This window comes from Ascaphus truei, chromosome 11 (assembly GCF_040206685.1).
Source record: "Ascaphus truei isolate aAscTru1 chromosome 11, aAscTru1.hap1, whole genome shotgun sequence".
In the NCBI taxonomy this organism is placed as follows: Eukaryota; Metazoa; Chordata; class Amphibia; order Anura; family Ascaphidae; genus Ascaphus; species Ascaphus truei.
Window position 1 is genome coordinate 33,180,078 of NC_134493.1, and position 12,529 is coordinate 33,192,606.

At 42.9% G+C, this 12,529-nt stretch overlaps 1 protein-coding gene across 6 annotated transcripts; it reads left to right on the plus strand.

Annotated features, from left to right (window-relative positions):
- The first annotated feature begins 223 nt into the window (after window positions 1–223).
- On the plus strand, window positions 224–8,717 carry NSMCE1 (NSE1 component of SMC5/6 complex). 6 transcript variants are annotated; one of them, XM_075565551.1, is made up of 9 exons: window positions 258–400; window positions 1,799–1,922; window positions 2,667–2,788; window positions 5,057–5,134; window positions 5,551–5,697; window positions 5,840–5,956; window positions 6,975–7,095; window positions 7,962–8,101; window positions 8,495–8,717. In XM_075565551.1, exons 1-8 carry the CDS (start codon window positions 260–262, stop codon window positions 8,075–8,077), a joined length of 966 nt encoding a protein of 321 aa, XP_075421666.1. In that variant the 5' UTR covers window positions 258–259; the 3' UTR covers window positions 8,078–8,101; window positions 8,495–8,717. The 6 variants fall into 6 exon arrangements, with proteins under 6 accessions (XP_075421670.1, XP_075421668.1, XP_075421667.1 ...); XM_075565555.1 differs by having other exon boundaries at window positions 224–350; window positions 7,962–8,717; XM_075565553.1 differs by having other exon boundaries at window positions 241–389; window positions 7,962–8,717.
- The last annotated feature ends 3,812 nt before the right edge of the window (window positions 8,718–12,529 follow it).

A 12,529-nucleotide genomic window follows, 5' to 3' on the forward strand; every position in this document is an offset into this window, starting at 1 on the left:
TATAGTGTAGATGCAAAGCAGCCACCACCGGTATTATGGTGCCCCCTTGCGGAGTCTCTCTGTTTTGCAGCCGTACAATTGCTGTGCAGTCCCACTTAGGACGCTTCCTCTGATCCGCGCATGCTCACCTCTTGCAGCCAACATCCCAACGTGCCCGCGCCTGCGCACTTCTTGCAGCCACAATGCCAACCCTCTGCGCATGCGTTCGGGTGGGGAGGGGAGGGGAGGGGAGGAGAGAGGGGCGCGGGATTTTTTGCTCATGCGCGGTTGCCTGCCAACCGCCGAAGCTTGCGCCGCCCTCCCGGAAGTGCCGGTGTCCGAACGCTGTGTCCTCTGCTTGCTTGGGCGGTGTAAATGTTATTTGTGTTATCTTATACTGTTCTTTCATCGTGAGTCACCTGTTAGTAATGGCGTATTATTAATGAGTTCCTATGTGGTGTTCGTGTAATGGTTTGCACATCCCTGAGCGGGACGTGTTTCCGGGGGTCCCCCTGAGTGGGATGCGTTTCCCGTGGGGGACACCCTGAGCGGGACGTGTTTCGTGGGGGACAGCCTGAGCGGGACATATTTCCTGGGGGTCCCTGAGTAGGATGCGTTTCCCGTGGGGGACAGCCTGAGCGGGACATATTTCCTGGGGGTCCCTGAGTAGGATGCGTTTCCCGTGGGGGACAGCCTGAGCGGGACATATTTCCTGGGGGTCCCTGAGTGGGATGCGTTTCCCGTGGGGGACACCCTGAGCGGGACGTGTTTCGTGGGGGACAGCCTGAGCGGGACATATTTCCTGGGGGTCCCTGAGTAGGATGCGTTTCCCGTGGGGGACAGCCTGAGCGGGACATATTTCCTGGGGGTCCCTGAGTGGGATGCGTTTCCCGTGGGGGACACCCTGAGCGGGACGTGTTTCGTGGGGGACAGCCTGAGCGGGACATATTTCCTGGGGGTCCCTGAGTAGGATGCGTTTCCCGTGGGGGACAGCCTGAGCGGGACATATTTCCTGGGGGTCCCTGAGTGGGATGCATTTCCCGTGGGGGACAGCCTGAGCGGGACGAGTTAATAGAATTTCTGTCTTGCCACCTGCTCCTGGTTAACATAGAACGAGGCTAAAGTGGAGCAATTATGGTGCAAAACCTGACATCGGGATTTTTTTTCTTTCCTACATATGATCTGAAGCATTGTTTTTTTTGCACCAGAATTGCACCAATTTTGCCTTGATACATATGCTCCGTATCATTAAATGGCAGAAAAGAGCTTGTCTGACAATTTATTTTTCTTCTGTTGCCAAATCTCTCACCCTATTTCATTTATCTTGTTTCTTTCATATTTTATGATGGCCGTGTGTGTATCCCAAACATTTTTTTCATTCCCTTACTGTATTTATTCTCGACCGCCTCTGACGAGAGGTTTGGGATGAAACGTTTGCATAGTATGACCACTGGTGTCACAGCTGCCAATTGGTGCCCCACAATGACAGGTGACCAACCAACAGTTTTTACATGCAGTTCTTGCCACGCCATCCTAAATGGAGGTCGCTGGTCATTGGGGATAAGTAGGAATGAGGGTAGGGTCTGCATTGTCATTGGGACGCCTGCATTGATCTTGACTCTACTAGTGTTAGGACCAGATTTGTCAAGGCTCTGCTCTATGGGTGGAAATATCCACTAAGCTATTTCATAATCCACCTTCCAGCACGGAAGACTTCTGACTGTCCATTGAAGTAAATGGATGGCAGAATGTCTTTCATAGAATAGCGCAGCTTGGTAAATATTGCTCCAAATCTTCATTCTCGTTCCATATTTTTCAGTGCAGAATGACGGGGCAAATAACTGAGAGTCACCAGCGTTTCCTCCAAGTGCTGATGTCCCATGGAATATTGGAAGGCTCCGCAGCAAGGGCATTGCACAAGCATTGTTGTGAAGTGCATAAAGGTTGGTGGGGACACTAGTTTCAATTATAATGTTAACCTTGCACAAACACCTTGCTATCTGGATTTACAGTTAGGGGCACCCCATATAATTCCTAAGAGGCGAGGTAGTTGGGGAAAAGTCGCCAAAATGTTATTAATGGAGCATCGTGTGAAACAAAAAGGAACTTGCTAATGTTTATTTGTAATATGAGAATGGAGAATTTGTCACACGACTGGCCAACTGGATAGCTGCTTAAATACATTTATTTTACTTTTACGGATTACATTGAGTGCTTCTACTAAAATAAAGTGTGTTCACTCCACACACAAACGTCTGTTTATAATGAATGCAAATGGAATTGAAGGTGCAATTTGGTAAGTTCTTTGAGACCGTGCATGTGTGCAGAAATCTGTTATAAACGTCTCACGTGGATCCCCTTGTTCTAAAGCAGGATCTTATTGAGAAATCATGGACACTTTTTATATATTTGACATCATTGCTTTCTGCATGAAAATTATTTATTTGTAAAATGCAGTAGGCCAGGAGTGGCCAACTCCGGTCCTCAAGGGCCACCAACAGGTCAGGTTTTCAGGATATCCCTGCTTCAGCCCAGGTGGCTGTCAAAAATTGAGCCACCTGTGCTGAACAGGGATATCCTGAAAACCTGACCCGTTGGTGGCCCTGGAGGACAGGAGTTGGCCACCCCTGTAGTAGACTGAACAGTGTCTTCCTTCATTGCGGTGGTAAATCTGTGTTTTGTTTCAGCCCACTACTCGCACGAAAAATTAGATGAATTTGTTAGTGTTTTAAACAAGCATTTGCAGCCTCTGTTCATGCTGGTAAAGAAAGGAATGTCTGAAGATGATGGGAAGAGTTACTATGCCTTGGTATGTATGACAGAAAATCCCAGCTTCTGGGGAGGAATGCAGCATCTGTTTCAAATATTATTTATATATGACGTAGGTGTGATACCTTTTTAGTATATTTCTATAGTAGAGTTTTTTAGTTAGGTGATGTTATAGTGTACAGAGCTTTTGAAACCTGATCTTTTGAAAGCTCTGTCCACTGTCATCTGATAAATTCTATTGTTGGTCCACTAAAAGGTATCACAACCTATATCAAATTTACTTTTCTCCAGGATCAGTACGATTAATGTAACTTTGGACTACAAATATTATTTTGTATTGTTCTTTTGCTGTTTGACGCTTTTTATTCTAATCATGTAAAATGTAATATGCCTGCACAGTAGATCTAGTATTATGCTGGTGCAACAAAATGTATATCATTCTATGGAAAGACCTGCTGTATCGATGGTAGATAAAGCAACTAACTTATATGATGCCTTTCTAGAGTTTTATATACATGTATACATAAGCACACATTTAAAAAAGCATCTTTATCGTTGCATGGTCCTGGTCAGAATATGAATGTATAGATATATATCAACTAAATGAAGCTGTTGGAAAAGACGCGCAAAGGGCATTAAGTATAACATAGGCAATTTTATTTACATATGTGGCAGTATCAGACTCTACATGTACTGTATTTAGCAAGCTGTGTTTTATTACTTAACTCTAAGGCTGCGATTTTATGAGGTGAATGGTTCTGAACGCCATCAATATTATCTAACAGCAAGAACATCTGACATTTAACCCAGGGGTCTATTAGCACAGACGCAGGACTCACCTCTCCACATAGCCCTACTATACAGAGTCTCTCAGCTGATACTCAGGAGGTGAGAGACTCCGTGATTAGCACAGAGCGTGGGGAGGCAGGGCGCAGGCTTCATTGCTCGGTGGAGCATATGCTTGCGGACATTGATCGCAGCCACTCGCCGGGAGAACCAGCAGTCTAGCTGTGGCTGATTCTGTTCCTAGCTGCAGGCAGAGCTACGATACCTGCTTTGCAGCTTACAGTCCACGGGTGCTGGTTTCTCTATTCCCCCTGCAACACAGCTTACCATTGCAGCTCGGCAGCTCAACTGCTGCTGAATTTCACTGCGCACAATCAGTTAGAGCTACTACACTATATATACTCTCTCCCGTGGCCAGGGGGTAGTATTATTAGTATCCAAAACAGAGACACTAGCCCTCATCACTCAGGACTTATAGTGAGTACCCCAGTACCCCAGTCCATTCACTATGGGCTGGGTGTCATACATTATAAGTGTCATTCTCCAGGGGGATGTCATTTATTGTGTTACTGGGAGATCAGAGATTTTTTACTGACCTTCACCCTATTGCACAGGTTCCCCACACGTTAGGAGATAATTAATTAGACACGGACCACATATATGTCTAGAGAGTGGTGCTTGTCCCTGTTTTCCTCACTCAGTGGCTATATACTAGATTTGTATCTAGAGACACCCCACAGCTGAGCACGGAAATCTAGGAACCCTGTGTCCTAGTACCTTTAGTTATAGTCATCTGATGCTGCCACATCATGAGACCGATATTAGGGGTCTAATTAGAAGTAACAATCTATCATTAGTATAGTCTTAGATTGCCACTCAGAGAGCATTTCATTATATCACAAGGATTGAACACTATGATTTCAATGATATAGAACACAAACTATACCTTAGGAGAGCTACTTAGGTGACTGTAACATTACTATTTAAACCACAGTTCCAAGCTCCAATAGGAAATTAACCCTTAATTTTTGCTCCCTTTTTACTCATTTCATTGCACCATTTATTTTAATCATAAGTATTCTAATAAAGATTATTTTTAATATTGACATTCATCATTTCTGATACTTGAGTGCTAACTTAAACGGAGTACTTTCTTTCTTTGGTATATCTATTGCACATTTCTCAGTACAGCACCGTATCTACATTACTAACTATACACTATTAGCTGAGCAGGGGTTTCCTACTACTTTCCCTTTTCCCTCCCCCCTCATACCTGCGGTATATTCATTCTATGGAAAGACCTGCTTTATCCATGGTAGATAAAGCAAATAACTTATATGATGCTGTTCTAGAGTTTTATATACATGTATACATAAGCACGCATTTAAAAAAGCATCTTTATCGTTGCATGGTCCTGGTCAGAATATGAATGTACTGCATAGATATATATTTATCAACTAAATGAAGCTGTTGGAAAAGACGCACAAAAGGCATTAAGTATAACATTTCCTGTCCCCCATAGGTGAACCTTGCGGATACTGAAATTACTAAAATGGCTTCAGATTATGCAGAAAATGAACTGGAGTTGTTTAAGAAAACGGCAAGTACTTGTTTGTGCCATTTCATTAGCGTCTCTCAATCTTGCAGTTTGACTTGTCTTCAGATTCCCAGTGCAGTAAAGTCATTAAAATTTGTGGATAAAATATCGTTGAGAGGGTGACATATTGGTGTTTGGGGGCCGGGGGACATGGAGTAACCTGGAGTGGGATTGTACCTGGGCTCTCGCTTCTGGGTGCACCGGCAGAGCAAGGTCCTTGCACACGCGGGGAAGAGCATTGCTCTGCCCCAGCTTTACGCTTGGCGGGAATTTTTGTGCGTGCTTTTTAAATACCTGTGTGTTGGTGCTCACGTGCTACTTGCAGGTAACTTTGCAGCTGCATGCGTTTGTCAAAATAGAAGATATTTATGTACGGTCATGCCATTATGAATAGAGCTAAAATATATCGTTTGCTTTAGATGGACCTAATTATGGTGTCTGAGAGTGGATTTGCATCTTCCACAAATATTCTGAACCTTGCTGACCAACTTCTGACCAAGAAGATAAAGAAAAAGGAGGTTGAACAACTTCTGCAGGATTTTGTGCAGGAAAAGTGGCTCAGTGAAGTATGCAGCTTTCCATTTCATATCGTTGTGCTAATTGTAATCATTGTAGTTTGGCACAGACTAACTTGCTTTTTTTTTTTAGTTTAATATCACCTGTGTTCACAACCTGTGTATATATTTGTGTCCTTTTCCTTGTTAACAGAAAGATGGAGAATATACGCTTCACACTCGCTGCATAATGGAAATGCAGCACTATATATCGAATACATACGAAGAGCTGGTCAAAACGTGCAATATTTGCCACATTATAGCTATTCAGGTAATGTTCATTCCTTTTGCCCCTTATAAATCGGAGATTAGATGCATTTGTTCTTTAAAGGAAACACTTTCAATTTTAATAGGATGCCTTTATTTTTAGGCAAAGAACATGTAAGGCTGCGCTTATAGTGCCGGCGACGCGACATCGCGTCAAAACAAATGCATTTCCGCCATCGTGTGCGCTTATAGTAAGCGTGGCGCGACAGCTTGGTCACAATCGCTGGAAGTCATCTCTATTTGATTTTTCCAGCAACCGTAGCCTGCTGTCGCCGCCACTATAAGCGTTGCCTAAGGCCCGGGCCATAGAAGGGTGAGGAGATCCGAGCCACGCTGACGCTGAGGCTCGCCTGCTGAAATCTGGGCGATTCCATGCCCATACAGGCGAGCCAGCGGGCGCGATCGGAGCCGGGGGGAGGTGGTTGGAGGCGAGGCAGTGACGTCGCTGGGCCAATCGCCTGCGACGCACTGACTTCGAGGTGCCGTGACGATGACACTGCTGTGCTGTGATTGGAGGTTTTCAGCCGACAGCGTGCTGAAAAACAGCTTGGCGCTCGGCTGAAAACTCCCAACTCGTCAGCACGCCTGCGGACGCTCGCGTGAGCCCCCTCTCAAGGCATCCTCATTGAGGATGCAGGGGCTCAGCGCTGAGCGTCCGCACGGCTCAGCGCGGCCTGTCCTTCTATGGACTCGGCCTAAGAGGTTAAATTGAAGTGGTACTTTGCCATTGGTTTGTATGTTGCTAAAACATTACAGCTGTTTCATTTTTAGTGAGAAATAAAATTGATACGCACTTAATATTATGATGTGAAGCAGACTTGCAAAATACAGTCAATCTGAATAATTCCATATTTCATTAGGGCACGATGGCAGTCGCAGTGTTTACGTGTTTCTTGTTTTAACCTGGTTAACCTTCTTTTTTTTTTTCTTTTCTTTTTTTTTTTTACATTTGGCACAAATAAGATAGATGGACAAAAATGTCTTATTTTTTCAACTTACTATTTCCTGACCTATGTTTACAGAGCCAGATGTGTGATACCTGTGGAATCCAATTGCACTTACGATGTGCTGGGAAATACTTTAAAGGACAAGCAGAGCCACATTGTCCTCATTGTAATGAGGTTTGGCCTTATGAAATTCTAAGTAAGTTGTGTTTCTGTGTGTTGTTATGTTCTAGTCCAGGGTTGCGCAAACTGGGGGACCCCACCAGAAGCCGACGGAGAACAGGTAAGGGGGGGAGAGCAGACGGGGGCACAGACTGAAAAGTTTGCGCACCCCTGTTCTAGTCTGATGGAATGTTTATCACTCTATTTATAACCAGGGCAATGCATTGCACTTCAGGTAATGTTTACAATGCAAATGTTGCCTCGGGTAACAAAACAATGGTGATGAGTCTTGTTTGTGGATGTAAAGGCAATATGAAGCAGGAATTTTCACAAATCAAACGTACAAGGATACCGACTGCTGTGGGTTCTGAAGTTAATTTTGTGTCTTATTAGAAGGCTACCAACTATGCCATGAAAGAAAATGCTGAGTAGGTGAACACGGCTGTTTTTTATCGCAAATGTTCCGTGTGTGGAGGAGGGCAGGAGTATTGTAGGTCTTGAGGAAGGTTTTGCTATAATGTTAGTGTCGAGCAGGCTGAAGATTACAAATGTTTAAATACTGTATGTCAGTGAGTTTACTTGGAAGTCTTTAATCGCTGAACAAGCTGCCTAATGCAGCAACTGGTAACTGTGGGGGAACCTCTGTAAAAGAGGGAAAGCAAAGTTTTAAATAGTATCTGATTTTTGAGACTGAAATAGGGTTGAGAGACTGGTATGAGACATGTGAATTCTTGGCGTTAACTGAAAGTGCCGAAGTAGCCGATTGCATTGCAGTCATCCAAAAAAAAATCAACTTGGATGATGTTTTTCTGCGATTTGGCTTGGTATACTAATTTTACACTTGGTATTTTCTTTTTCTTTGTCTTCAAGATGTTAATTCTGGAACTGTTCTCATTCACACAGATGTAACTCAGTCCAATTCGCAGAGACCCACGTCTTCTGAAAATGTGACACCCAGAATTCAACGAGAGCAAAGAGGATCTACAGCTATAAGAGTACCTAGGACACGACTGCATTAAGAAAATGTTTCATCCTCAGAACTTGTACATATAGTTCATTTTTCTTCAAATACCCTTTAGTCTTATCGACTTTATTTTTTGTGTACGAAGACATTTCTCCAGGCCTGTGTTGCCAAGAGGGTTAACGTATTTGTTTATAATTCAACCTTTTTTTTTTATTCCTTATTTTTGTTGTATGTTGTAACATACTATTTCCAAGAAATAATTTGTAATCAAACTAGTTCGATCTCTTTGATCATTTGTATACATGCTGCCCTACTTACAGTAGCAACATTTATTGGGGTTGCAATAAAAGGAAATGGGTTTACTTCTCTCACCTGGTGTAAATATGTTTAATATATTAGATTTAGTCCTGTAACTAGCACATCAAACACACATTTAGGGGAAATAAAATGGCCATATTTGTTTAACCCTCAGAGTAACACATGAAGTACGTCATAAGTGCCGGCAGCCTGCCTGCGACCACGCGATTGCTACAACAAGCAAAGACGTGGCTGGGCTCCGGAACACCAGTGGCATGTGACTGCAAGCCACGACACAGGATTAAAACGCAGTGACTATTGTTTCCTTTAAAAATGCTTTCAGAATGATCAAAAGGAAAAGTAATGTCCGTTTTGTAAATAAAATATTTTTGGACAAAGTCCGTCTATCCGTTTGTTCAGAAGGGTGAGGACAAGTACATTTAGACACCTATTCTAAATAAAGCAAATATCATCAACCAGTAACAGACAACGATATTTAGCTTGTCCGATCTACAGAAATTGAGTCATTTTGTTTTTTATTTCAGATAAGGTTTACAGTACTTTCTGTTTTCTATTTGCTAGGTGAATGCAGTCCTATTGCAAAGTAAATTCATGTTTGTTGGTACACTTCAACATGTCAATATAAAGAGGAAAAAATAAGGTACTGCATACAAAATTTTATCAATGTATAAAATAGCAGAGCGAGGTTACCCAGAGTAGGCAAGAATGTCACCTGTCACGTATTGCTAAATGCGTATAGAGCTTCAGGCATTCCCGATTTGTAATTCTTTATCGAAAAAGTGATTTATTCTACGTAGCAAAAACCCACGTTTCAGCCACAAAGGGCCTTCATCAGGGCTGGTTTGACACTTTAACATTTACATTGACCTTTCTTTGTTTGTAGAGTTTTATTGCTTTACATACATATCTTTTGATTAATTTAGCATTCATTATGCGTTAAAGCTGCCATAAACCCTCAATCGGCTGCTTTGTGATATTTTAAACCACCCCCTAAATTTGTGGGATTTCGCCGCCCCCCTCCCCCCCATCTTCAGTGTATTCTAGTTTTGATACTGTAATAATGAAATGTAAAAATAAGTGTTTATGACCCTTTGGAGTTGGCGCCAATGACCTGTAATTTCTAGGCGTGTATGTAGCAAGTAACTAGGTGTAATTTGAGTCTTTAATGTGTAATCACCCTTAAAGTAGCGGTCTATTGATGGCTAGCTGTTTGATTAATGATGCCACCAATTATTTTACGGACAAGACAAAGCACAGAGCACAGCAAACAATTTACCTTTAGGGACTGACAAAGTGTCTTATCACCCAAAGATGATAAAGATTGTAAAAACCCACCCAAAGTATTTTTTTAATTTTTTTATTACTCGTATGTTTTTTGACACATATTAAACATGCCCCTGTCCTTGGCTGTTTGATCCTCTGTGGGACTGCCCCCTTTAGCAATAAATCAGGCAGCCGTGCCTATTCTTGGGATCTAGTGACTCACACTGAGCTTTAATACCAGGTGACTGCACATAAATGGGAGGGAAAGATGACATTTTATTCATTACGTCATTTAAATAAAGCCACAGGGGACAGTCACAATAAAAGGGCAACTGGCACTGTTCAGCTGCTAACCATGGGGTGGACAACTCCAATCCTCAAGGGCCAACAGGTTAGGTTGTAAGGATATCCCTGCTTCAGCACAGGTGGCTGTTGGTGGCTCAGTCAAAGACTGAAAGTGCCAGTGAGCATTTTTGTACATTGAATTTTAGTTCTACGCAGCATCTTGTCTTCAATGTAATTTGCTTCTTATATAGCACTACAACGTATGCAGCACTGCACCCACAACTGCAGGCCGGACCTGAGTTTACAATCTAAATCTTGGTTTCTAAGACCCAAAGATCTGGCTCAGAGTCCAAGCAGCATTTTACTTCAAGCCTCTGAGAAATAAATACAGAGGCTGACCCACACAGAGACTAAACAGTGTTTGTTTCTCAAAGGGATTATCTTAATCCCAGGATTAAATCGTTGATATCGTAAATTTCTGCCCAGTCCCGTCACCTTGAGGCACAAGCGACATCACTGCTTTTTTTGCACCAACAAGACTTTCAAATTATTTTTTCATATAACTATAATATTTTAGGGTTACATATTGCTGTTGGTCTTTAAAGTGTGCTCATTACCTCTTTATAATAATCTTCACGTTTGCCTTTTGAACATTTGCTCAATGTTTTCGCTGAACGGAGGAGCGGTTAAAACAAAGCGAGATAAGGAACCTGCCAATGTGACCAAACTAGTGACCTGCCCCCAGAGAAGTTACAAAGTACTGTATTTCCCCATAATTCCTAGGAAGGGAAACAAGTTGAAAGATAGACATCTTGAGTGTATTAAAAGTCCAGCAGCTACTGCAGTAGTATTATTTATCATTGACTAAACTGCCAATCGGCTTCCGATAACATGCTTGCTTAATGGCAAGAAATTACTAAAAGATAATGGGATTCAGGAGGCACTTTTATTCAAGGTTCAAAAAAAAACAATTCGCATAAAATCAACCTGCATCAATTTTATTTGGGAGTGTTTTTAATGAAAAGTGAACATTTTTTGTACGGCTGGTGATAAATCCACAAAGAATGCAAATATAAAAATATCTAACGCAGGTTCTCATTCCCGTCTCGACTATTGTAACCTTCAAATGTCCGGCCTTCCTGTCTCTCACCTGTCTCCCCTACAATCTATCCTAAATGCTGCTGCTCAAATCACTTTACTCTGTCCTAAATCTGTCTCAGCGCCTCCCCTGCTGAAATCCCTCTCCGGGTTTCCTATCAAATCCCGTATCAGACACTCAATTCTCCTCACTTTTAAAGCTTTACACTCCTCTGCCCCTCCTTACATCTCAGCCCTAATTTCTCTCTATGCACCATCCCGACTCTTGCGTTCCGCTCAAGGATGTCTTCTGTCTACCCCTTTTGTATCTAAACCCCTCTCCAGCTCCGGAGACCCCCTGCTTCCCATCCCAGTAAATGGCGGCTCTGGTGCGGGGCACGGCTGCTTTTAATAACACAGCATTATTTCCCTATCCCTCTCCTCTGGCAAAAGCCGTATTTCAGGGTCCTAATAGGAATTAAGCAAAAATGTATCGGAAGATAACGCAATGTTATTCTACTGTACAATAACGGGATGGTCGCCATATTTATAGACATGCAGTACGGAGGGCTTTAGTTTTTCCATACAATAAACTTTGTGACTATGGTGTGAACTCAGGGAACATAACGTCCAGTTCTGTTTTAGGTAACGTCACGTTATGTTGCCTGATTTATTGGTACTTCGTGCATTGGATTTATTTGCCAGTGGTAAAGTTTTTAACCAGCTTTATAAACCTTACAAGTCTCTCACTGTGTCATGCGCAAAGTACATCTATGAAAAACTCAAAAATTAATTTATCCTCGGAGTGCACTTACAAGTACCTGTTGGGTCATTTCAAAAATGCTAGTTTGCCAAGAGCTAATCGGACCGGCGTCTCCAAGCTGAAATGGGCATTGGGTCACAGAGGGGCCCTCGGTTAGGGGAGGGGGTTAAGGATAATGGCTTCAGGGTGAGGGGTTAGGTTTTTAGCCTAGGAGATTAGAGTAAGGGGTTAAGGTTTTTAGGGTAGGAGGCAAGGAGTTAAGGTTTTTAGGGTAGGAGGTAAGGGGTTAAGGTTTCTAGGGTAGGAGGTAAGGGGTTAAGGTTTTTAGTGTAGGAGATTAGGGTAAAGGGTTAGGTTTTTAGGGTAGGGGTAACCTTAGTATTAGGGGTTAACATGAGAGGTTTTTAGGGTAAGGGGTAAGCTTAGGGATTTAGATTGGCGTCGAGCGGTCCCAGCAGCGAGGTGTGTAGGTGCTAAATGTCGGTGGAGATTTGGGCGCACCAAAACCGGCCGTGACCAAATGTCCTAGACGGCACCAAGAGGCTTCTGTTTACATCAGCCGGAGGAAGCCGGGATGGTCCCGGGTTCTCACCCAAAGCAACCACATGATGTGAAGGCTGGATGTCCAGTGGCACAGTATTCTGGGCCTCCGGCAGGAAAAACATGGCCCACATGAACATTTTATCAGGGAGATTTGAAAATGAAGGAAACCTCTTGATCTTCAGCATGAATTGAGATGAGGGATCTTTGTTCAGGTATACAATTGCATACATATATTTTATAGCAAATTACAGGGTCATC

Bases quoted from the DNA above. Each gene is read 5' to 3' on its own strand.
- NSMCE1 (XM_075565550.1), top strand. From the start codon at position 260: ATGCGCGGTTGCCTGCCAACCGCCGAAGCTTGCGCCGCCCTCCCGGAA. The intron at 401-1,798 runs GTTAGTAATGGC...CATATTTTTCAG, and splicing joins TCTTTCATCGTGAGTCACCT to TGCAGAATGACGGGGCAAAT. The intron at 2,789-5,056 runs GTATGTATGACA...TGTCCCCCATAG, and splicing joins GGAAGAGTTACTATGCCTTG to GTGAACCTTGCGGATACTGA.